Below are 26,819 nucleotides of genomic sequence, written 5' to 3' on the forward strand. Positions count from 1 at the left end.
CTAGTCATAGACTGTTCTCTCTGCTACCGCACGGCAAGCGGTACCAGAGCGCCAAGTCTAGGTCCAAGAGGCTTCTAAACAGCTTCTACCCCCAAGCCATAAGACTCCTGAACATCTAGTCAAATGGCTACCCAAACTATTTGCATTGCTCTTTTACGCTGCTGCTGCTCTGTTACTGCTGCTACTCTCTGTTTATGCTGCTGCTACTCTGTCTATGCATAGTCACTTTAATAACTACCTACATGTACATATTACCTCAACTAACCGGTGCTCCTGGACATTGACTCTGTACCGGTAGCCCCTGTATATAGCCTCGTTATTGTTATTTTCTGCTGCTCTTTAATTATTTGTTACTTTTATTATTTTCTTTAGGTATTTTTCTTAACTGCATTGTTGGTTAAGGGCTTGTAAGTAAGCATTTCACTGTAAAAATGCTTACTTACACCTGTTGTATTCTGCGTATGTGACAAATAAGATTTGATTTGTTATGTTTATTGACAGGAGTTCAGCGAGTCGTAGCCTAGGTGGGTTTGAGTCAATCTGCCCTGTTTCCTGTGTTTTCACTGTGGGCTGTGAGAACATGAGGCAGAAGTGGGACGAGATGGAAGTCACCAATGATATAGTGAGGTCTACTCCTTCAAATGGAGTGTCAATATTTGATTCTAGTACATAAATTATTTACTAGGTATATTGTTTAATTTAAGTATGTTTTACTTTGAGCATGTACCAGGCTAAACCTGTGTATGTGTAGTGTGTGTGTGTGTGTGTGTGTGTGTGTGTGTGTGTGTGTGTGTGTGCGCACATTGAAAGTGCTCTGTTAGGGCAGTGTCAAACACCCATGCATGGTTTTCACAGATCAGCAGAACATGTATGTAATTTACTGCATGTATGACTTCTATGTAAATGACAACTCCTGGGGGTATTCTCTATGTGTATTTCTCCCTCTTCACCACTGTATTACCGCCACACCGGCATGACTTTACTTTCATTCATCTGATGACTGTTATTTATCGAATCAGCTAACTACAGTGGCAAGAAAAAGTATGTGAACCCTTTGGAATTACCTGGTTTTCTGCATAAATTTGTCATAAAATTTGATCTGATCTTTATCTTAGTCACCACAATAGACAAACACAGTGTGCTTAAACTAATAACACAAAATGTTTGTATTTTTTTTGTCTATTGTCATGCCCTGACCATAGAGAGGCTTTTATTCTCTATGTTGGTTAGGTCGGGGTGTGACTAGGGTGGGTAATCTAGGTTGTTCTATTTCTATGTTGGCCTGGTATGGTCCCCAATCAGAAGCAGCTGTTTATCGTTGTCTCTGATTGGGGATCATATTTAGGCAGCCATTTCCCCACTGTGTTTTGTGGGATCTTGTTTTGGTTTTGTGTAGTTGCCTGTGAGAGCTTCACGTTTCGTTTGTTCGTTTATTGTTTTGTATTTGCTGAAGTTTCACTTTATAATAAAGATGTGGAACGCTACGTACGCTGTGCCTTGGTCCAGTTCTTATGAGGATCGTGACAGAAGATCCCACCACAACAGGACCAAGCAGCATGCCCAGGAGGAGAAGGTATCCTGGGCTTGGGAGGAGATCAAGGAGGAGAAGATATCCTGGACATGGGAGGAAATCATGGAGGGACACGAAAGCCTTCCTTGGAAGCAGACACAAGGAGATAAGGGAGGACAGCGACGACGCCGGGGTTCGCAGCCACAAGGAAAGCCCAAAGGACAGCCGGGGGGCACACGGGGTGGTCGGCAGAGCCGAGGAGCGAACCAGAGCCAATCTGGGAGAAGGAGAAATTGGAGGAGAGTGAACGGAGAGTCAGAGACCGTCAGTGAGTTGATGGAGAAATTGGAGGAGAGAGAAATGAGAGAGTTGTTGTGTTGGTGTATGATGCACGACATTCGCCCTAAGGAGCATGTTATCTGTTTGATGCCACCTGAGTCAGCTCTCCGTACTCGTCCTGAGGAGCGTGCTAGCAGTCTGGTAAAAACTGTGCCAGCTCCACGCACCAGGTCTCCAGTGTGCCTCCACAGCCCAGTACGTCCTGTGCCAGCTTCCCGCACTCACCGTGCGAAGTGTGTCATCGTTCCGGTAAGATTTGTGCCGGCCCTACGCACCAGGTCTCCAGTACACCTTCACAGCCCAGTACGTCCTGTGCCAGCTCCTCGCACTCGCCCTGAAGAGCGTGTCACCAGTCCGGTGCAACCTGTGCCGGTCCCACGCATCAGGCCTCCAGTGTGCCTCCCCAGTCCGGCATGTCCTGTGCCTGCTCCCCGCACTCGCCCTGAAGTGCGTGTCACCAGTCCGTTGCCACCTGTACCAGCTCCACGCACTAGGCCTCCAGTGCGCATCAACAGTCCAGAGCTTCCGGCAACGGTCCACAGTCCGGAACCTCCTGCGACGGTCCACAGTCCGGAACCTCCTGCGACGGTCCACAGGCCGGAGCCCTCCTTTGCGCCGGTGCCCAGTTCAGGCACGGCGTCCAGTCCAGCTCCATGGCAGGAGCCTTCCTCTGCGCCGGTGCCCAGTGAGGGCACGGCGTTCAACCCAGCTCCATGGCAGGAGCCTTCCTCTGCGCCGATGCCCAGTCCAGTCACGACGTTCAGCTCGGCGCCATGGCCGGATCTGGGGTCTGGGCGGGGGTTACGACCTGCACCGGAGCCACCACCAACGCTAGATGCCCACCCGGACCCTCCCCTATTGATTCAGGTTTTGCGGCCGGAGCTGCCCTACCCTCCAAAAAACACTCACAAAATTTGAGTATTCTATTCACAAGAAGCATTGCCTGATGTGTACCATGCCTCGAACAAAGGAGATCTCAGAAGACCTAAGATTAAGAATGGTTGACTTACATTTGTAACTCTTTCCAGCTTTATGTCTCTCTAAAAGCCATGATGTTCATCAGTCCACGGTAAGACCAATTGTCTGTAAATGGAGAAAGTTCAGCACTGTTGCTACTCTCCCTAGGAGTGGCCGTCCTGCAAAGATGACTGCAAGAGCACAGTGCAGAGTGCTTTATGAGGTTATGAAGAATTCTAAAGTGTCAGCTAAAGACTATCAGAAATCTCTGGAACATGCTAACATCTCTGTTGACAGGTCTACGATACATAAAACACTAAACAAGAATGGTGTTCATGGGAGGACACCATGGAAGAAGCCACTGCTGTCCAAAAAAACATTGCTGCACGTCTGAAGTTCGCAAAAGAGCACCTGGATGTTCCACAGCGCTTCTGGCAAAATATTCTGTGGACCGATGAAGCTACAGTTGAGTTGTTTGGAAGGAACACACAACACTATGTGTGGAGAAAAAAGGCACAGCACACCAACATCAAAACCTCATCCCAACTGTAAAGTATGGTGGAGGGAGCGTCATGGTTTGGGGCTGCCTCAGGGCCTGGACAGCTTGCTATCATCGACGGAAAAATGAATTCCCAAGTTTATCAATACATTTTGCAGGAGAATGTAAGGCTATTTGTCCGCCAATTGAAGCTCAACAGAAGTTGGGTGATGCAACAGGACAACGACCCAAAACACACAAGTAAATCAACAACAGAATGGCTTCAACAGAAGAAAATACGCCTTCTGGAGTGGCCCAGTCTGAGTCCTGACCTCAACCCGATTTTTAAAATGCTATGGCATGACCTCGAGAGCGGTTCACCCCAGACATCCTAAGAATATTGCTGAACTGAAACAGTTTTGTAAAGATGAATGGTCTATAATTCCTTCTGACGGTTGTGCAGGTCTGATCCGCAACTAGAGAAAATGTTTGGTTGAGGTTATTGCTGCCAAAGGAGGAACAAGCAGTTCTTAAATCCAAGGGTTCACATACTTTTTCCACATTACACTGTGAATGTTTACATGGTGTGTTCAATAGACATGAAAACGTATAATTGTTTTTGTGTTATTAGTTTAAGCAGACTGTGTTTGTCTATTGTTGTGACTTAGATGAAGATCAGATCAAATGTTATGAACAATTTATGTAGAAATCCAGGTAATTCCAAAGGGTTCACATACTTTTTCTTGCCACTGTATGTTTAATTGGTACCCATTTTTTTTTTATTGTTATTATTTTTAATATTTTTTTTAATATTTTTTTATAGTTAATCGGGTAACAATTAACTCATTAGGAATTGCGGCACCACGAGAGCGGTTCTTTAACCTGTGGAGGTGTAGGGGGCAGTATTTTCACGGCCGGATGAAAAACGAACCCAAATTAAACTGGTTACTGGTTATATTATAAACTGGTTATATTATTAGTAGATTTGGATAGAAAACACTCTGAAGTTTCTAGAACTGCTTGAATGGTGTCTGTGAGTATAACGGAACTCATATGGCGGCAAAAACCTGAGAAAAATTCAACCAGGAAGTGGAAGATCTGAGAATTGTGGTTCTTCTTTTGAATGCCTATCAAAACTACAGTGTCTGTGGGGTCACGTTGCACTTCCTAAGGCTTCCATTGGCTGTCAACAGCCTTAAGAAAGTTCTTTCAGCATTCTCCTGTCACTGGGCAGAGAATAGTAGCTCAGTCAATCAGTGGACTGCCTGGGGACAAAGGGATTGGATATGCGCGATCCCACGAGCGCACCGTTCCTTCTTTTTATTCTTGAATGAATATGCTATTGTCCGGTTGGAATATTATCGCATTTTTACGTAAAAAATACCATAAAGATTGATTTTAAACAACGTTTGACATGCATCTAAGAACAGTAATGGAACATTTTGACTTTTCGTCTCTGGTACCGCGCTCGCGCGTTATGCGTTTGGATAGTGCTCTGTACGCACGAACAAAACAGAGGTATTTGGACATAAATATGGATTATTTCGAACAAAAACAACATTTCTTGTGGAAGTAGCAGTCCTGGGAGTGCATTCTGACGAAGATCAGCAAAGGTAAGAGAATATTTATAATACTAATTCTGAGTTTAGGTGACCCCGAACTTGGCGGGTGTCTGTATAGCTTGCTGTGATGGCGAGCTATGTACTCAGAATATTGAAAAATGTGCTTTCTCCGTAAAGCTATTTTAAAATCTGACACAGCGGTTGCATCCAGGAGTAGTCTATCTATAATTCTTTAAATAATTGTTATATATTTTGTCAACGTTTATGATGAGTATTTTTGTAAATTGATGTGCACATTCACCGGAAGTTTTGGTGGGAATACATTTTCTGAACATCACGCGGCAATGTAAAATGCTGTTTTTGGATATAAATATGAACTTTATCGAACAAAACATACGTGTATTGTGTAACATGATGTCCTAGGAGTGTCATCTGATGAAGATCGTCAAAGGTTAGTGCTTCATTTAGCTGTGTTTTGGTTTTTTGTGACATATATCTTTGCTTGGAAAATGGCTGTGTGGTTATTTTTGTCTATGTACTCTCCTAACATAATCTAATGTTTTGCTTTCGCTGTAAAGCCTTTTTGAAATCGGACAATGTGGTTACATTAAGGAGAAGTGTATCTTTAAAATGGTGTAAAATGTTTGAGAAATTTGAATTATGAGCGTCCCACATAGCCCATAGAAGTTAGTTACCATCTTCCGAATTAAACTCTAAAGGTCTTAACCTATCACATCTATAAACAGTCAACTTATTAATCATAACCTTATCACATAATTCTGAACAGTTGTAACCTCCTGCCTCTGCAAAAACCGCAGCCTTACTTATGATTCAGTACTACACAATTATTTATTTACTAGCTAGATAAATGGTAACACAGGATAAACATACATAATACATTAAAAACAGGTCTCTAGTGGACTGACAATATGGTGGCTTGTTACAAAAGACATGGAGAGAGAGGGGAGGGGGGGTCCAGAGAGGGACAGAGACATAATACATTGGTACATTTAGAAACTACTCTCACAGTAATCATATACTTTGCACACAAACTGCCACACATTTGGAGTAAGAACTCATGAATGTAATTACATGTAAATGTCTTGATTTTTCATGTATTTCTGTCAGAACCAGGCCTTCTTGGAAGAAAGGTTGTTGGGCCTTTTTTCGGCACACTTGTAAGGCTCTGATTGTCCAAAACGGGTCCCCATCCGTCTCTTATTGTTCAGTCCCTCCAGGATTTAGCAATTTTTTTGTGTGATTTCCGGTGCCAAAAATGCTTGATTTTGCGGCAGCTTTTTTCTGAAATTCTGTGATACAGTTTGCGATGTTTTTTTCATGTTCATTTCATATAAAGCAATAAAAAGTAATATGTGCTCAGTTTTAGGATGATTGTAAGCAGAATACATAACACAAAAACAGTTAGAAACGTTTAAAGTGTTTATTTTCCTGAACAAACAGCTATTTTTTTTTTACAAAAAAGGCGTGGAAGCTAGCTCAGAGTTCCAAAAAAAAAAAATGCATGTCCCCATAATCTGTAGGTACTAAAAAAGATTAAACTAAGACAAAATAAACACCTGGGGTCCAATCTGCAATTAAGACATATTATATCTCAAGGTTATCTTCCATGAAAAAATTAGATACACAGTGCTCTTTTGGGCTGTTTGTTTTTTTGAACAAACGCAGCTCTTTCTGAACATAATGAGAGGTGGGAGGATGACCAAGGGCCTAGCTCATCTAGGCCTATATCTTAATGTAATCGTCCATTTCTCATCTAGGCCTATATCTTAATGTAATCGTCCATTTCATCCTCCTCCATATCAGTTGCTCCACTGCGGAGTCATTGGTTGTGGAACATTAAGTTTTACAGAGAGTTTAAAACGGCAAAGCTGACAAATTGCACTCAGTGCTTTGAGCAGCGCTCTCCATAGACAGACTGGGGAGAGCAGAGTGCCGACCACCCTACTAAAGCCAAGGTTAGCGGAGTACAAGTTTGAGTAAAACGCCACTCACCTTGATTGGTCAAAATTGCGAGCTCTCGCATAATATGTGCTGATTGGATGGTTTTGCGTTGAATTATGCAATCGCAGAATCACGGAATCCTGGAGGGACTGACTGTTGCTCTCCTTTGCCGTCGCCAGGCATCCGGCAACCTGTCGCGTAGTCCTGAACCGAACTACAGAGCTCACTCTACTTCCACTCGCGCTGGAAGATGATTCTTTGAAGATAGGCAAGCCAGCCATGTCGATGGTTCTCAGTGGGGTGATGAGAGTAGCGGAATACAGTGATTTGAGAAGAGTAGTAGAATGGTCCCACTTAATTACACTTTTCTTGATACTTTACTTAGGACAGCTAATCAGCCGTACGAGTGATTGTCCGGGAGGTGACTATCGTCTCTACCTCGTGTTGAGATTAAGAGTTCCAACCACTTTAAATGTGAGCTGTAGCTCAATGTCTTTCTGGTCTGATGTTAATTCTTATCCCATCATTTTATACAGTTCATTCAAAAGGCGCGGTTCCACCAGGCTGATACGCTCTCTGACCTCACTCAGGGGGCTACAAACTGAACCAGTCTTACTTGGTGTGATCATGGTTCGTGAATTCTAATAACCTTCCTCCTGAATGGAGGGTTCTATTTATTAGCGGCATGTGTGTTAATGATCAGAAGAGTGTTTTGGAGATTCCCTTCCATGTGTTGCAATCTGAGTGACTACTGCCTCATCTGTTATCAAGGGCAATTCGAATTGTTAGGTCTCAAACCTTCTTACTGATTGTGGCTGGACTGACTGTTGCTGGCATTGGTACTGGTACCCAAGGGGACCAGCTACTCTACCAATTGCTTGCGTAATGTTATCCTACCGGAACGCGTTACCATTTTTTTGTGGGTGGTGGAAAGCCAGTGTTGGACACCTCAGTGATATCTCAAGGTGTACTCTAAGGTTATCCCCGTTAAGGGGCTTGTCCGCTCCTCTTTGTTCTCATGGAAGTTTACAACTTGATTTGTTTCCTGATCGGGCGGCCTCGTACAGTGTTGCACGTAGAGGCTCATCATGGGTCTGGGCCTGTATTCCCCCCCTTTGTGTCTCGGGACCCCCCCACCACCACCACCAGCGTTTGGTGTCCCATGTTCTGAGCAAGGCACTTAAACGTTAGCTTTCTTACATGGCACATATTGCACTTTTACTTTCTTCTCCAACACTTTGTTTTTGCATTATTTAAACCAAATTGAACATGTTTCATTATTTATTTGAGACTAAATTGATTTTATTGATATATTATATTAAGTTAAAGTAAGTGTTCATTCAGTATTGTCATTATTACAAATATATATATAAAAATCGGATGATTAATCAGTATTGGCATTTTTTGGTCCTCCAATAATCGGTACCGTATCGACGTTGAAAAATCATAATCGGCCGACCTCTAAACTAGTGTAGCCCACAGCCATATGGTATAGCCAGATCAGGGCCTAACATAAGGACACAGAGTATGCTATTCTGTCCTTCTGAAATAGACTACATTTTCTTCACATCTTGTTTCTTTAGACCTGTCTAAAATACATCATGAATGTATTGTGATGGTGTAGGCTATGGGTTTATTTTACTTTTTAAAATGTAGATGTTCCAAAGATCTGCATCAGTGGCTTGTAGGCTATGTGTGGAAGCCAGGCGATGCAAAATGTATTTATGTTAATTAATGGTCAATTACCGTGAGACTGGCAGATATTTGCTTGACAATCACCAGCTGACAATTTCTTGACCGCCACAGCCCTATTCACACCTCCATATAGCACACCCTCTCTCACTATGTTGTCTTCTGAACATAGTGCCTTAGAATCAGATGTCCATTCTTCTTGTTTGATATAAAATGTCTAGTCTTATCAAGATTCAGTTGCAACAAGCATACGGTTATCTTTTGTTTCTAGATGTTTCCAAATGTATTTTGTGACTGTGGATCTAGTCTGGCAACTGGATCTAGATGGCTGCATAGACCTGCGGGTCCCGACAGAGATCATTGCGGGCGCACTCTGCAGTTTTCATTCTTCGGGTGGTCAGACAACTTTGGGATGACATTTTATTTTTGTCCCGCATATTATTTGGAAACAGTCGTCTTAATGCTTTGTATGCATTAGTAGCCTTTGACGCATTATTCACACTCTCAGAATTTGCTTCTTCAATTTCAGTAGCCTACCTCTCCTACAGTAGTTTGGCGTGCGAGATCAAGTGCGTCCTACATTAGGCTATATGTGTGGTCTCAATGAAATAGAGTAGGCTGCCTATGCTTGGACTGAGAATCATGTGGCAGTTATCTTTCCAAGGATATTAACTTAAATATGATTAGGCTGTAGTTTACTACAGTGTCTGTAAAATAAATATTGATAATACAGAGAAGTAGAGGGCACTCAACCAACGTGAGTTGAGGTGCGATCAAAAAATTGCAACGTGCATACCATGGTGAGCGAGCGTTGCATCTTTTTCCTTTTTTTTCAATAAATATTTATTACCCATTTAATTGTCTTTGCCTACAAATGTTCCCACTCCTAAAAGGTAGGCTACGTATTTCCAAAACTTAGTTCAAGAGAAAGTGCAAGCATCCGCTCTCTCTCCAACTCTGCTCTCTTTAACTACATCTAGCCTATTAACTGAAAACCAGCAGGAGCGGGCAGGTGTGGTATGAAAAGCTGCAGGTTTTAGTGGGAGCGGATGTAGAACTCCATCCCGCTCAAACATCTACCTAGATCCTTGTGAAGTTGCTGTTTTTCTTGTCTAAACCCCTCATTCTGTTTGTACCTGTCCGGGATGAGGCGGTGAGGGAGGGGGAGAGTATGTGACAATGGCAGTTCAGTCCTGTCTGTGACAGCTGGGTGCCTGTGGAGTTGATCCTGTCTCACTGAGAGAGTGAAGGAGAGGTTATTTATTCATCCCTTTACACCCCCTAGCCTTTCATTTACTCCCCCCTTTTTAGTGGTTTTGGGCAGGAGAAGGTTGTGTTTACCACAGAGCCTTTTGATAGTGTTTTAATTTGAATGCATTTCCATTTTATTTCATTATTTTTCAGAGATCAAGGCAGCAGAGGGCTGTTTAGTTTCCCCGCTTCTGTGTTCCACTCTGCATTTAAAAAATGAATATTAAAGCTGCAAATTAGGAGTGTAGACTTTTCTCCCCTTGCGCTCTCTCCTCGTCCTCTCAATCTTTCCCCCCTTGTCCCTCGTCAGAGTTTGCTCAGACTCTGAGCCATCAGGAGTGCTAACCCCTCTGATGTGCTTTGCTGCGTCTTGTCTTGTTCTACACAATGTGGCTGATGAGGGAGAGGAGTAGAAAGGAGTGGGGCTTTGGGGAGATATCAAAGGAAGTAGTTGTGTTCTCTTGTGGCAGAAGGAGAGAGAACCAAAAAGCTTTGAGACTGCTCCGTGAGTTACATGGCCCTAGAGGATTGTGGGTAGGAACATCAGGGTGGTTGTCTCTTTGCTGTACATCATTGCACCCCCACCCCACCATATTTCTGTAAATCGCATCCCTGACCCAAATCTTTAAGCTCTCATCTCTCTGCATGAGAGATAGCGATTTGAAGTGTAGTTTACAGTAAACACATAGCTTTGATTTTGCCTCTCAATATTATTTGGAATTGTTTCAATGCTTGATGACACTCTCTCTCACCCTATCTGGGGTCTATCCAGTTCAGTGGAAATAAGGGTGCAGTCGCCCAGGGAATGGTTTAGAACCCAGTCACCACTCAGCCACCTTGGCTCTCCTGGAGAATGGGACTCACAGGAGAGGGGCTATGTTTTTTTTATGCTTCAGCTGGACGATGGCTAAGGAATCCTAAAAAGGCTTTAATGTAACCAATGCCCCCAAGGGACAGGCTGATATGTGCTTTTAATCTCCACTGACTGTAATGGAAGCATTAGGTACAGTAGGTCAGCAGCCAGGCCTTTTAAGAATGACCAAGCCTGCTCAGATACTGTGTTTTCGTTTGCTTGAGTGCATCACAAGTATGTGTTTGTGCGTCAGGAATAAAACTCACCATTTATCATAGGGGAATGGAGACATGCATGCAATGCATACCCATAGTGGATATGTTCAGTGCATTCAGAAAGTATTCAGACCCCTTCCCTTTTTATTTGTTATGTTACAGCCTTATTCTAAAATGGATTAGATCATTTTTTCCCCTCATCAATCTACACACAATACCCCATAATGACAAAGAGAAAATAGGATTTAGACAATTTTGCACATTTTATTACAAATAAAAAACAGAAGTACCTTACTCTGGGAGAACATTCCAGAAGGACAACCATCTCTGCAGCACTCTACCAATCAGGACTTTATGTAAGCCACTCAGTAAAAGGCAAATGACAGCCCACTTGGAATTTGAAGCAAGGTGATGGCAGCATCATGCTGTGGGGATGTTTTTCAGCGGCAGGGACTGGGAGACTAGTCAGGATCAAGGGAAAGATGAACGGAGCAAGGTACAGAGAGATCCTTGATGAAAACATGCTCCAGAGTGCTCAGGACCTCAGACTGGGGTGAAGGTTCACCTTCCAACAGGACAATGAGCCTGAGCACACAGCCAAGACAATCCAGGAGTGGCTTCGAGACAAGTCTCTGAATGTCCTTGAGTGGCCCAGCCAGAGCCCAGACTTGAACCCACCCTCTGGAGAGACTTGAAAATAGCTGTACAGCAACGCTCCCCATCCAACCTGACAGAGCTTGAGAGGATCTGCAGAGAAGAATGGGAGAAACTCACCAAATACAGGTGTGCCAAGCTTGTAGCGTCATATCCAAGAAGACTTGTAATCCCTGTAAATGGTCTGAAATACTTATGTAAATGTGATACAGTGCCTTGCGAAAGTATTCATCCCCCTTGGCATTTTTCCTATTTTGTTGCCTTACAACCCGGAATTAAAATTTATTTTTGGGGGGTTTGTATCATTTGATTTACACAACAACATGAAGATGCAAAATATTTTTTGATTGTGAAAGAAATAAGACAAAAAAAACAGAACTTGAGCGTGCATAACTATTCACCCCCCCAAAGTCAATACTTTGTAGAGCCACCTTTTGCAGCAATTACAGCTGCAAGCCTCTTGGGATATGTCTCTATAAGCTTGGCACATCTATCCGCTGGGATTTTTGCCCATTCTTCAAGGCAAAACTGCTCCAGCTCCTTCAAGTTGGATGGGTTCCTGCTGGTGTACAGCAATCTTTAAGTCATACCACAGATTCTCAATTGGATTGAGGTCTGGGCTTTGACTAGGCCATTCCAAGACATTTAAATGTTTCCCCTTAAACCACTTGAGTGTTGCTTTAGCAGTATGCTTAGGGTCATTGTCCTGCTGGAAGGTGAACCTCCATCCCAGTCTCAAATCTCTGGAAGACTGAAACAGGTTTCCCGCAAGAATTTCTCTGTATTTAGCGCCATCCATCATTCCTTCAATTCTGACCAGTTTCCCAGGCCCTGCTGATGGAAAAACATCCCCACAGCATGATGCTGCCACCACCATGCTTCACTGTGGGGACGCTGTTCTCGGGCTGATGAGAGGTGTTGGGTTTGCACCAGACATAGCATTTTCCTTGATGGCCAAAAAGCTCCATTTTAGTCTCATCTGACCAGAGTACCTTCTTCCATATGTTTGGGAGATCTCCCACATGCCTTTTGGCAAACACCAAATGTGTTTGCTTATTTTTTTTCTTTAAGCAATGGCTTTTTTTCTGGCAACTCTTCCATAAATCGCAGCTCTGTGGAGTGTACAGCTTAAAGTGCTTTGCAGCTCCTTCAGGGTTATCTTTGGTCTCTTTTTTGCCTCTCTGGTTAATGCCCTCCTTGCCTGGTCTGTGAGTTTTGGTAGGCGGCCCTCTCTTGGCAGGTTTGTTGTGGTGCCATATTCTTTCCATTTTTTAATAATGGATTTAATGGTGCTCCGTTGAATGTTCAAAGTTTCTGATATTTTTTTATAACCCAACCCTAATCTGTACTTCTCCACAACTTTGTCCCTGACCTGTTTGGAGAGCTCCTTGGTCTTCATGGTGCCGCTTGCTTGGTGGTGCCCCTTGCTTAGTGGTGTTGCAGACTCTGGGGCCTTTCAGAACAGGTGTGTGTGTGTGTATATGTATATGTATGTATATACTTTCAGAACAGGTGTGTGTGTGTGTATATGTATATGTATGTATATATATATATATATATATATATATATATATATATATATATATATATATATATATATATATATATATATATATATATATATATATACACACACACACACACCTGTTCTGGGGGGTTTGTATCATTATATATACTGAGATCATGTGACACTTAGATTGTACACAGGTGAACTTTATTTAACTAATTATGTGACTTCTGAAAGTAATTGGTTGCACCAGATCTTATGTATGGGCCTCATAGCAAAGGGGGTGAATACATATGCACGCACCACTTTTCAGTTATTTTTGTTTTAGAATTTTTTGAAACAAGCTATTTTTTTCATTTCACTTTACCAATTTGGACAATTTTGTGTATGTCCATTAGATGAAATCCAAATAAAAATATATTTCAATTACAGGGTGTAATGCAACAAAATAGGAAAAACGCCAAGGGGGTTGAATACTTTTGCAAGGCACTGTATTTCAGTTTTTTTTACTTTTAATACATTTGCAAACATTTCTAAAAACCTGTTTTTGCTTTGTTGTTATGGGATATTGTGTGCAGAAAAACAACAATTTAATAATTTTTAGAATAAGGCTCTAACGTAACAAAATTTGGAAAAATTCAAGGGGTCTGAATACTTTCCGAATGCACTGTGTGTCCATACATGTGTATGTTTGTGTGTGCATTTTATAGGACTATACTTCCTGTAGAGACTCTTCTCTAGGTATATAAACCATACTGTGTAGACTGAGACTGAAATTCAGAGAAAAGCATTCAGATTATCCAGGAAATCCCAGGAAAGCTCTTTGGGTCTGTGCTCAACATAAGCCCTGCTCCCAGCAGGTGAGAATGTTAGGAGAGAAGACAGGCCTTATCCATGTGACCCAGATGCTCCTTATTAAGGCAAAGGAGGACCTGCCTGCCTGACTGGGTCCTGAAGCTACAGACATGACCAGTGTTTGGTTCTGCCCTATTTAAATCTCCTTGCCAGTGGCTACTGACTGACATGTGTAAGTGTAGCTACTACAGAGCTTGTGGTCTTTGTGGCATCTTGTCTAAATATTAGTGTTTGGTCAAGTGCTCGATATCTGCTGAGAATGATCAACTATGATTTACAGACATCACAAACATGATCAGCTAGATGTAAATATTCTCCTGTATTTCGCTGACGGTCTCTCTTTTTCCCTCTCTCTCTCTCTCTCCCACAGAGAAGGAGAAACACGTAAAGTCTGGGTCAGATGGGGAAGGAGCAAGTAGTAGCCAGTCAGAGAGCTCGGTCAGACTGGGCAGTCTGAAGGCAGGAGGTGAGTCACCAGCCTGAAGTCTCAGCCTGAGGGCCTCAGGGATGGGATGATATTTAATCGGTAGGCTATTCATATAGCCCAGGGCAGGTGACTATGTCAATCTGGTGCTTGTTAAGTCTCCTCCGTCTACATCTCTGTCCACCATCCTTCCCTCACGCTGGTTACAGTCTTTATTCTCCTGAAGATACTAACGTAGACATGATCAATACTTCAGTAGGAAGTGATGGTGATCTGTTTTTCTCAGGATCTTGTCTCTCTTATTTGAGCTATTTGTTTTTCAAATAAATGTTGCACTGTGGAATGTTAAGGAGAACAGTGACTTCTACCATGGACACTTGAGAGAAGTCCAACAGCAGGAAACACTGTTTGTTTGAAAAGCGTGAGGGATCTACATTCTTTGTGGCTATTAGCTCCTCTTCTGTAGAATTCTGTAAGCAGAGAGATTCTAGTCCCTGTGACCGTTTCCTCAAATCCTGCTGGTGAGGCCTGTGCAGTTTTAGGCCCTGAAGTGCTACGTTCCTGATCCAGAGCCTGAGAGAGGATGACGCTCACCCTTCACTCTACAGTACTTCTGGCACACCATGTTCTCCCTGTTCTCCCCCTCCTCTGTGAGGGGATCACGGGTCAGTCACTGTGTGACGCAGAGAGAGCAGACTTAAAACATCAGCTTGGCCATGCGTCCCCCTAGTCTGGCCAGGTGGACCCCAGCCTGCCAGAGTGGGATCCCTCTAAATCTCATCTGATACTGTTAACATGAGATGGGACTGGATCAGCTCACGATTACAATAGGATTAGGCCCGTCTTTTTGTAACAGAGAGGCTTGGTGTAAGGGGATTGCAGCCCTGTCCCTTTTATCTTTTGGCTGTCCTTGAGCTATTATTCATAGTCCCATAGAGGGATGTGTGGGTTAGACCCATAAGGAAGTGGTATTGACTGAGATGCAAAGTGCTTACAGTAAGTATTTACCTCCTGGGAGCCTCAGGAAGGAGTGTTGCTGGAGACCATTCAGCTTTATTCAGGAGACATGATACCCACCTCCCATCTTCCCTCTGCCAGTTTTCTGCTTGCCACACAAACTATTGTGTGTGCGTGGGTGTGGGCACATGCTCCTGTGTCCTCTACTTGGAGATGTAGTTCCTGTGTCCTCTACTTGGAGATGTAGTTCCTGTGTCCTCTACTTGGAGATGTAGTTCCTGTGTCCTCTACTTGGAGATGTAGTTCCTGTGTCCTCTACTTGGAGATGTAGTTCCTGTGTCCTCTACTTGGAGATGTAGTTCCTGTGTCCTCTACTTGGACATGTAGTTCCTGTGTCCTCTACTTGGACATATAGTTCCTGTGTCCTCTACTTGGACATGTAGTTCCTGTGTCCTCTACTTGGACATGTAGTTCCTGTGTCCTCTACTTGGACATGTAGTTCCTGTGTCCTCTACTTGGACATGTAGTTCCTGTGTCCTCTACTTGGACATGTAGTTCCTGTGTCCTCTACTTGGACATGTAGTTCTTGTGTCCTCTACTTGGACATGTAGTCCTGTGTCCTCTACTTGGAGATGTCGTTCCTGTGTCCTCTACTTGTAGATGTAGTTCCTGTGTCCTCTACTTGGAGATGTAGTTCCTGTGTCCTCTACTTGGAGATGTAGTTCCTGTGTCCTCTACTTGGAGATGTAGTTCCTGTGTCCTCTACTTGGAGATGTAGTTCCTGTGTCCTCTACTTGGAGATGTAGTTCCTGTGCCCTCTACTTGGAGATGTAGTTCCTGTGCCCTCTACTTGGAGATGTAGTTCCTGTGCCCTCTACTTGGAGATGTAGTTCCTGTGCCCTCTACTTGGAGATGTAGTTCCTGTGCCCTCTACTTGGAGATGTAGTTCCTGTGCCCTCTACTTGGAGATGTAGTTCCTGTGCCCTCTACTTGGAGATGTAGTTCCTGTGCCCTCTACTTGGAGATGTAGTTCCTGTGCCCTCTACTTGGAGATGTAGTTCCTGTGCCCTCTACTTGGAGATGTAGTTCCTGTGCCCTCTACTTGGAGATGTAGTTCCTGTGTCCTCTACTTGGAGATGTAGTTCCTGTGTCCTCTACTTGGAGATGTAGTTCCTGTGTCCTCTACTTGGACATGTAGTTCTTGTGTCCTCTACTTGGAGATGTAGTCCTGTGTCCTCTACTTGGAGATGTAGTTCCTGTGTCCTCTACTTGGAGATGTAGTTCCTGTGTCCTCTACTTGGACATGTAGTTCCTGTGTCCTCTACTTGGACATGTAGTTCCTGTGTCCTCTACTTGGACATGTAGTTCCTGTGTCCTCTACTTGGACATGTAGTTCCTGTGTCCTCTACTTGGACATGTAGTTCTTGTGTCCTCTACTTGGACATGTAGTCCTGTGTCCTCTACTTGGAGATGTCGTTCCTGTGTCCTCTACTTGGAGATGTAGTTCCTGTGTCCTCTACTTGGAGATGTAGTTCCTGTGTCCTCTACTTGGAGATGTAGTTCCTGTGTCCTCTACTTGGAGATGTAGTTCCTGTGTCCTCTACTTGGAGATGTAGTTCCTGTGTCCTCTACTTGGAGATGTAGTTCCTGTGCCCTCTACTTGGAGATGTAGTTCCTGTGCCCTCTACTTGGAGATGTAGTTCCTGTGCCCTCTACTTGGAGATGTAGTTCCTGTGCCCTCTACTTGGAGATGTAGTTCCTGTGCCCTCTACTTGGAGATGTAGTTCCTGTGCCCTCTACTTGGAGATGTAGTTCCTGTGCCCTCTACTTGGAGATGTAGTTCCTGTGCCCTCTACTTGGAGATGTAGTTCCTGTGCCCTCTACTTGGAGATGTAGTTCCTGTGCCCTCTACTTGGAGATGTAGTTCCTGTGCCCTCTACTTGGAGATGTAGTTCCTGTGTCCTCTACTTGGAGATGTAGTTCCTGTGTCCTCTACTTGGAGATGTAGTTCCTGTGTCCTCTACTTGGAGATGTAGTTCCTGTGTCCTCTACTTGGACATGTAGTTCTTGTGTCCTCTACTTGGAGATGTAGTCCTGTGTCCTCTACTTGGAGATGTAGTTCCTGTGCCCTCTACTTGGAGATGTAGTCCTGTGTCCTCTACTTGGAGATGTAGTTCCTGTGTCCTCTACTTGGAGATGTAGTTCCTGTGTCCTCTACTTGGAGATGTAGTTCTGTGTCCTTTACTTGGAGATGTAGTTCTTATGTCCTCTACTTGGAGATGTAGTTCCTGTGTCCTCTACTTGGAGATGTAGTTCCTGTGTCCTCTACTTGGAGATGTTGTTCTTGTGTCCTCTACTTGGAGATGTAGTTCCTGTGCCCTCTACTTGGAGATGTAGTTCTTGTGCCCTCTACTTGGAGATGTAGTTCCTGTGTCCTCTACTTGGAGATGTAGTTCCTGTGTCCTCTACTTGGAGATGTAGTTCTTGTGTCCTCTACTTGGAGATGTAGTCCTGTGTCCTTTACTTGGAGATGTAGTTCTTATGTCCTCTACTTGGAGATGTAGTTCTTATGTCCTCTACTTGGAGATGTAGTTCCTGTGTCCTCTACTTGGAGATGTAGTTATTGTGTCCTCTACTTGGAGATGTAGTTCCTGTGTCCTCTACTTGGAGATGTAGTTCCTGAGAGGCCTGTAAAATGATACTCAATCTGCCACTCACTCCCTGGGGCCAGACTGCCAGACGGTGCCCAGACCCATTCCAAGCCCCCACACCTATCCCACTCTCAACCTAAGCCCTCCGCACACAGCCCCCGACCCAATGTGGTGATGAACAGTGCAGTGGTGCCCCCCTGCGTCCTTCACCATCCCAGACAGACCGATACAATGAATAATCACCTGCTAATAATGGCCTTCTTAGTGATAGGGAAGATGCAGTAAATGTCAGAGGTCGTGTTGATGGAGGGAACGTGTTGATGGAGGGAACGTGTTGATGGAGGGAACGTGTTGATGGAGGGAACCAGTGGAGGGGGGGGAACTGCTGCGATGGCTGAGTTGATCATTTATGAGCCTTCCTCTTTTGGGGGCCTCCTGTTATGTAGAGAAAGGAGGAGGAAATATATGAGGTTATTAATAGACCCAAGTTCAACTTTGAGACAGATTTAGAGAACCTACTGAGATTTGACCTTCTCTTCTCAGGGGACTGAAACCTGTCTGTCAGACCAGGGAATCAATAAGCACACATGGCGCAGCCCCAGCGCACACACACACGATTCCCAACCCTATTAAACAGCTGCGTCCACAGCAGCCATTGGAGACGATCCCATTACAGCACAGTCATCATCATGGTGAGGTGTGTGTGTCGGGGGATTTTTCCATGCCCACTTATCAATAAGACAATAAGTGACAAACAACAGACGGCATGTTTTTTTAATTTTATTTTACCTTTATTTAACTAGGCAAGTCAGGTGAACAAAATCTTATTTATAATGACGGCCTAGGAACAGTGGGTTAAACTGCCTTGTTCAGGGGCAGAACGACAGATTTTTACCTTGTCTGCTCTGGGATTCAATTTAGCAACCTTTCGGTTACTGGCCCAACGCTCTAACCACTAGGCTACCTGCCGCCCCAAACCTTCCATGTTGATGACACACATTATGAGGGGTAATAAGGAAGGCTTGATCCTAATGATTCCCATAATGGCCTTTGTCTGCATGATTCAGGTTACTGTTATGTTTGCACATGATGGTCATAAGTGTGCGTGGGGTTTTGGTGTTAGTATGTGACAATAAGATATGTAATAGATGTCTGTACAGAAGTCCTGCAATGCTGTTGATGTTGAAAGTTTGGTTCTTCCCTCTGAGATTAATGTAGTATGTTTATTTTCTCTGTGTTTCAGAAGTGGCCACAGGGAACCTTCTAGACTTGGCAGAGGGGGCAAACATGGCGCTGCTGCACTCAGGGACAAAGGAGAGCGAACCAGACCCATTCATGACGCACAACCACGCCACAGAGAACAACAATACTGTATGGGTAAGAGAATGGGGGCTAGAATAGAACTATTGTAGCTACACATGCTTAATAAGAGGGGCAATGCTTTATTGATGGGAGAATGAAGGCTTGGAGAGCTGTATGGTTACATCAAATGGACATAGAATGGCTACAGTATACTGTAAGGGTAAGATTGAAATAATACAGTATTGGCAGTAGCTCCTAGCATACATACTTGATTCAAAGGCAGTGTCTTTATAGTAGAGTATGATTATGGGTTGAGTTTAGCTCAGGACAATGGTGCATTGAACAGAACAAGACTTATCAGATGGTCCCCATAGCAGGGGAGGGTGTGGAGCTGTTACTCTGCAATCATATACTTATATTACAGGGAACGTTTGGATAGAGGTGTGTGTTTCCTTTAGCTGCTCAGAACCCAAACCTTCCATTTATAGTTGTTAAGCCAAAAGAGACGTTCATCATGCCATCACTTCCTGTAGTTTACCTTCTGTAAACCTTTCTGAAACAAATTTAGTTTTTTAGTTTTTTTACAGTATTTCAATTATTTTGACATGGTCTTCTTTCCCTGACCTTGTCTATATGTGTGTTTTGTCTGGCAGGAGCTTGAGGATGGTCTGGATGAAGCTTTCTCAAGGTGTGTAATTTTACTGTGCCCTGTCTAGTCCCTCTGCATTACTGCACACAATAGCCGGTGGCTAAGGCTTGTCTTATAAACACTGCCATTCCTACCTGCTGGCTCGCCGCTGGGCACTCGTTGCACTTATATCCAAGAAACTGGCTGTGTTTAGTTAACTGGCCTAACGCCCAACTTGGTTATCTTCTGCTTTCTCAGCCTGCCTTTCTACTGGCCAGGCCCCCACAAGCAGTGATTTAACAATAGGTTTTTAAGTGAGGACTTTGGATAGATTGTATTCTGCAAGCTTCAATGGTAGTGGTTGCGGGATAAATACACAGAGCATTGGTTTTCGGTCATACAACTAGCAGGTTCAAGGTTAACTGGACACGTCCTTCAGTGTATTCTCTGTGCTCTTGTACAGACTGGGATTCCTCAAGGGCAGGGTTCAGTAGGTAACTTTTTAAATGTAAACTGTTAGTTACCTGTCCAAAATTGTAATCAGTAACGTAACTTCTAGATTACCCAAACTCAGTAATGTAATCTGATTAGTTAGTTGGATTACTTTCCCCTTAAAAGAAAATTCCACCCAAAAACTATCTTTTGGTATTTGTTTCATTAGTCCATTGTTGAGATAATCCCAAAATGTTTTGCATGTCAGCAATCAAGTTATCAAGATATATTACTTTCAAAATACAGAAATACAGGCAGTATGGTGCATTTTGCATCATATGACTGAAAATGCATCATACCGGCTGTATTTCTGTATTTTGAAGGTAATATATCTTCATTTGATTGCTGACATGCAAAACATTTACCAAAATATCGTTTTTGGGTGGAATTTTCCTTTTAAGAGGCATTAGAAGAACACAAAAAGGATCTATCAAATGCATTTGGTGTGTCATCATAGTGGTCTCTGACTTGTGGTCAGACTCTCTGAGGTGGAACAAACTAAAACTTGCACCTTTTTTCAATGATTCATTTCATTTTATTGAGATAACAGAAAGATGTCATCATGTATTTTGTCACAAACATAATTTCTAAATGTAACTGTAATCCATGAAGTAATCATCTAGTTTTTCAAAAGTATCTTTAATCCGATTACAATATTGTGGCTGGTAACGTAACTGATTACAATTACAGATTTTTTGTAATCAGTTACTGCCCAACCCTGCTCAAGGGCTCATTTTAAACTAACCCAACTCATGCAGAGCTCAAAGGAGTCCATCTTGTTTCAATGACATGTCCTGATGAGGTCTTTAGGGATGCTGAATCACAATTCCCAAGATGTTTTTTTTATTTTTTATGTCACCACTAAGTTCTAGTCTAATTCCAGTCTTATCAGTGCTTTCATTTCCCCCAGGACTCTTTTCATTTTGTTTCATTTGAAACTGACGGTGGCCTCTCCTCTGTTGATCAGTCTTTGTCTGGCGGTAGGGACAGTGTGCTTCAGAGGGGCGGTAATCAAGCATTGAGACCATTCTAGTGCTGTTATCAGATAATTATTTGTCTGCACACACAGTAATTACTCACTAGGCCGTTAATCTATGCTGCTGTGATTAACGATGGGACTTTGTGGAGAAGTGATGGGCAGTCCGACCACAGATTGCTTTAATTGAGGGAAATTTAGTAGGCAGAGGACCTGGGGCCTTATTTATCAACCATGTGTACATTTTTTACTAAATTCTGTCGTAAGTGGAGATTCTAGTATTTGCGTGCGCAACAAATTATTGGGATTTATTGAACTGTTGCACGCAACATATACACGTTTTCATTGATAAATCAGAGCCATATATTTGTGTGCTTGTGAACGAGCAATACAACCCTGTCTGGAAAACACCTTCCGTTCATCTTTTATAGTAACAAAAACACCCTCATTTGCTGTATTATTTGGACATTTTGGAACTGGGCCATGTCAGTTTCTAAAAGAAAAGTGCAAAGGCAAATTTCATCACATTTCTGTAGAGGTGTGGGTAGAATGTTTCATATTTTGCAGTGACTTTTTCAAACAAAAAATGCATGCCGACTATAGCGAGTGCCAAACACTGGCTGCGCATTCTACAAGATTGATTGTCTATTCAAACAATTTAAATGTAAATGCTACAGCCCACACTTCTATGCAAAAGTCAAATTGTTGTTCAATATTTTGTTAATCAATAGATGATTGGGTTTCTATCTCCTGCCTTGGTATAGGCTCTAATATTAAATGGGCTATGACATCGCACTCCTATCTTACAGCAATACTGTAGCCTACCCATACTATCAAATATTTTTAATAGGCTACAGGTCTATATACTTCCAAGCTTTCTTGGCTATTGAATTATTAATGGATAAATGGTAGCCTAATATTGGTTGTCTAGCGGGAATAAACTAGTCATGTCAGAAAATATGAGTATGATTTAGGCCTTAAGTCAACGAAACATTATGCTGTAAGCTGCTATGCGATATCCTTACCAATGGCAAAGGTATCTGTTTTATCATGACGTTATTTGCTTGCAATACAATTGATCAACCACTAGAAGTTGTGTGTATGCATGGTCTGAGCTATAGTTTGATACACACACTTTCCCATGTTCAAAATGGATAAATACCAACCTTTGCAGGAAAACTGGCACATGTAAGGTTTAGAGTATTTTTGTTACGCACGCACCATTGATAAATGAGTCGGTTCTAGCCTTTTGTCTATCAGAGAGAGCTGATTGCAGAGCTGCACTCTTATTGAAGTAGTGGGTGTTGAGCTGTGGTGAAGAGTGAGAGGAAGTTCTGTCACTCTATATCTCCATATGAGGGCTGCTGAACTGATTCACTGTCATATGGACTGACCAAACATGACTGATGTCAGTACTTGACTGATGTCAGTACTTGCTTTCCTTGTATGCCTGTAGCCGATATATGATATGAGTATGGATCGTTTTTAGTTACTTGAGGAGACTTGGAAGTGGCAACTGGAGATTTTAAACAAGCTCCTAAGAGCACTTTGAGTATAGATTTAAAAAAAAGACCAAAACCAGCAATGACAGAAAATAAGCTTCTGTCTGTGAGACTTTAGTCATTCTCTTGACTGGGCTGTTTATAAACTCCCTGCATATTAACAGTCAGGGATATGTTGTTTTTGCTAATGCTTGTTCTTTCCTTTATTTTACCTCTGGGAATGGGGTGCAATGAGGTCAGACTTTTCCTCTGAGTTTCAGGAAATAACTCTCAGTAAAAGGCAGTTTATTGGTAGATGGGCTTTTGTCTCTCCAAACTTGCTGTGGGTGGTATAATGGGGTAGCAGGACTCTGGAAGTCCAGGGATGCCTGTCATTTTAGACTGAATGGCTTTCCTCCTTCTGGACTTCTTCTGAAGCAAAGAACAGTTTTAGTGACAATCCTCCATCCCTGTTATTTAGAGTTTTTTACTAGTGAGTTATACAATAAGAGACAGAGTTGACATTTCATGCCTTCATTCTCTATGTGAGTGATTTAGTTTAGCTGTATGGGCACCTAAACTTTCTCTCCTTGTACATTCCTTTAAACATCGATATGAAGGAGGTTTGTGCCCAGGAGTCGGAACTCTCAACACTGACACTCACCTCACTAAGATCGCTGTAACTCAAGAAGGATTACAGTGCCATCTTCTGGCTGCAGGAAGTTAATGCAACTTTTAAGTTAATTGGAAATGCTCTGGTGTTCTTCATAATAAAAATATAGGGGAATAGTAAAACAGCTGTCTGACTATTGACATTTCCTTTGCACCCCTCAGCCGCAGTCTGGATAGCTTTGAATCATACTCAGGTAATGACGTCATCCATTGGACGTGCAGTGTCCCTCCCTCACTTCCCCCAGTCACCCCCACTCCATTCACCACCCTCACCACAACTGTGACCCCTTTGTCACTCTCCATCCTCACCGTACCCAGCCCATCTGTCTGAGCATGGATGTGGATCTGTAGCATTCTGCCATTACAAACGCCTGTAGCTGCATATGTCCCTATAGGAGCATCCCATTACCATGGCTCAGAACCCTGTCCTATTGACTTCCCTTATGTTGAGCAAACGTATGGCTCAAACCAAGACCGAGAAGTTACCCGTCTGATGTAAATTTGGACTACAGGTTCCAACATTACACCAGCAAAGTGCACAGAGGTTGGGAAGGCTGTGCTGTGTATGAACGGCAGGGTTCTCTGCTAACATGTTGTTGTCATTTATTCACATTTTGTCCATGCCCACATGAACTTGGATTTGTGTGTTATTCTGCTTCACATCTACAGCCATTTCGCCGTTATTGCAACATCACTGAATGAGTAATGACATGGTGAGCCAAGTGGTGTTACTGTCGAAAGCAGTGAAGTGGTGTTGAGAGTGTCAGGCCTGAGAGTTGTAGCTGTGTGAAGTACTTGGATAACCATACCTCACTGTTTGATCATTTAAAAAGACATGCCTCTACAGTTTAGTTCTGGATACTGGAACTGTAACACACTGTCTTTTTAGTTGCTTACTCAAGTTTGACACATTTTTGTATAGTATCTTTCCTATCATGTCAATACACACATTTGTCATTTAAATGCTTTTGAATGTTAAAGCTACCACATGTCTGTTAATTTCAATGTATTGAATGTATTGTACTCAATGTATTGAGTTTTCACATCCCATCTGATATTTGGTATCTTTTGCCTTATGAATGTGATAAGTGAAATGTCTTTCTTTCTCTCTTTCCCCCCCCCCAGACTCGCTGAGTCTCGCAATAACCCCCAGGTCCTGGACATTGGGGTAAACCCTCAGGACTTCAACACTGAAGAGTGCCTGTCCCCAGCTAACTGGGACAAAACGGATGCAGACAACGCCGAAAAAGACTATATGTTTGGGTTCTAAGGGTGGAGCCACTGCGGAAGCAAGGCGTCGAGGGGGAGAGCGAAAGATGGTGAAGGAAAGCGATAGGGTTGTGGGTGAAAGCAGTAGAGAGGCAGTGACTGTGGGATGTCTGTGAAAGAATAGCAGGCCTAGTGGAGTTTGTACATGATTCTCCCTGAAAGTCCACTCAGTGTTGCCATCTTGAGGGATGTGACTGTTAGCGTGTCTAACTGACCAACCAGGAGGGACCTACTGGAGTCGAGAGCCTCCAAAACTAAGACCAAAGCAATACCATTTGTTTTAATTTAATTTTAAACATCCGGACATCTGGTGTTTGCTACATTCAATACCCCATTATTCAATTTTCCTCTGTCTCTACTGACTGGTATGTTTTTACTGTATGTATGTGTGTGTATATACAGTATATATAATCTGATACAAACTGAGCTATAATTTGTCACTTGTTGAGCATTTGGTGAAGGCGCATTTAAGCGTTAGAGGCAGAAAATAGTGTGTATATTTAAGGTCAACACATCCATGGTCAGTGTTTGAGTCTGTGTGAATGCCACAGTTATGTTCCTTTTGTTAATCTAAGTGGATGGAGGAGTAACTCACTCAGAGGGGAAATTTACTGGTGATGTAGTCAAAGCCACCAGCTGGAGTGAACTTCAGCCATGATGCCAAATATAAGAATAAAGAGTGATGGTGACCATCACCTCCTCTGCTCTCAATGGCTCTAATAATTGGGAAAATAGGCTTTAACAAAATGTACTTGCCACAGGAGGCTGCTGAGGGGAGGATGGCGCATAATGGCTGGAATGGAGTGAATGGAATATTATCAAACATGGAAACTGATTCCATTTATTCCCTTCTAGCCATTACTAAGCCTGTCCTCCCCAATAAAGGTTTCACCGGCCGCCTGTGTTACTTGCATACATTGTGTGTGTATAAAGAATCTTATTTTTATTCTATTGCAAAATCTATTTTTGCACTCTCCACTCATCCCTCTACAAAGCACATACTTTCATGTCCTTGATTGTTATTATAATATCCGTCTAGCTCTTACATGTACCACTGTAATATTGTCTAATCTGGTTTGTGCTAATTTTGATAGTTTACTTGACAGTTTGGAGATTTCATTTTGAAGATATCATATGAGGGGTTGAGTTAAGGTCAAGTCTCCGTGTTAATATCGCTGACATTTTTGATACAGTTTGAAATACATTTTTATAATTTCTGGTATTATGTTACCTCTGAATTCAATAAAATGTATGCATCAGTGTGAGGCTATTGTATTTTATTTATATACAGTTGAAGTCGGAAGTTTACATACACTTAGGTTGGAGTCATTAAAACTCGTTTTTCAACCACTCCACAAATTTCTTGTTAACAAACTATAGTTTTGGCAAGTCGGTTAGGACATCTACTTTGTGCATGACACAAGTAATTTTTCCACCAATTGTTTACAGACAGATTATTTCACTTAGAATTCACGGTATCACAATTCCAGTGGGTCTGAAGTTCACATACACAAAGCTGACTGTGCCTTTAAACAGCTTGGAAAATTCCAGAAAATGAAGTCATGGCTTTAGAAGCTTCTGATAGACTAATTGACATCATTTGAGTCAATTGGCGGTTTTACCTGTGGATGCATTTCAAGGCCTACCTTCATGGGGAAAATCAAAAGAAATCAGCCAAGACCTCAGAAAAAAATTGTAGACCTCCACAAGTCTGGTTCATCCTTGGGAGCAATTTCCAAATGCCTGAAGGTACCACGTTCATCTGTACAAACAATAGTACGCAAGTATAAACACCATGGGACCACACAGCCGTCATACCGATCAGGAAGGATCGGTCTCCTAGAGATTAATGTAATTTGGTGCGAAAAGTGCAAATCAATCCCAGAACAACAGCAAAGGACCTTGGTGTAGATGCTGGAGGAAACGGGTACAAAAGTATCTATATCCACAGTAAAACGAGCCCTATATCGACGTAACCTGAAAGGCCGCTCAGCAAGGAAGAAGCCACTGCTCCAAAACTGCCATAAAAAAGCCAGACAACGGTTTGCAACTGCACATGGGGACAAAGATCGTACTTTTTGGAGAAATGTCCTCTGGTCTAATGAAACAAAAATAGAACTGTTTGGCTGTAT

At 42.8% G+C, this 26,819-nt stretch overlaps 1 protein-coding gene across 2 annotated transcripts in view; it reads left to right on the forward strand.

The window, feature by feature from the left end:
- The window catches only part of ldlrap1b (low density lipoprotein receptor adaptor protein 1b), a 73,936-nt gene extending 47,984 nt beyond the window's left edge, over positions 1 to 25,952 (forward strand). The window contains exons 6-9 of one of the 2 annotated variants that reach the window (XM_014160478.3): positions 14,206 to 14,301; positions 19,111 to 19,244; positions 19,823 to 19,857; positions 24,544 to 25,952. In XM_014160478.3, coding sequence (XP_014015953.1) covers positions 14,206 to 14,301; positions 19,111 to 19,244; positions 19,823 to 19,857; positions 24,544 to 24,688 — 410 coding nt within the window. In that variant the 3' untranslated portion in view covers positions 24,689 to 25,952. The remainder of the gene's footprint in view (positions 1 to 14,205; positions 14,302 to 19,110; positions 19,245 to 19,822; positions 19,858 to 24,543) is intronic. The other variant, XM_014160652.3, reaches the window with a different exon arrangement.
- The last annotated feature ends 867 nt before the right edge of the window (positions 25,953 to 26,819 follow it).

Source organism: Salmo salar, chromosome 01 (assembly GCF_965601325.2).
Source record: "Salmo salar chromosome 01, fSalSal1, whole genome shotgun sequence".
Lineage (NCBI taxonomy): Eukaryota > Metazoa > Chordata > Actinopteri > Salmoniformes > Salmonidae > Salmo > Salmo salar.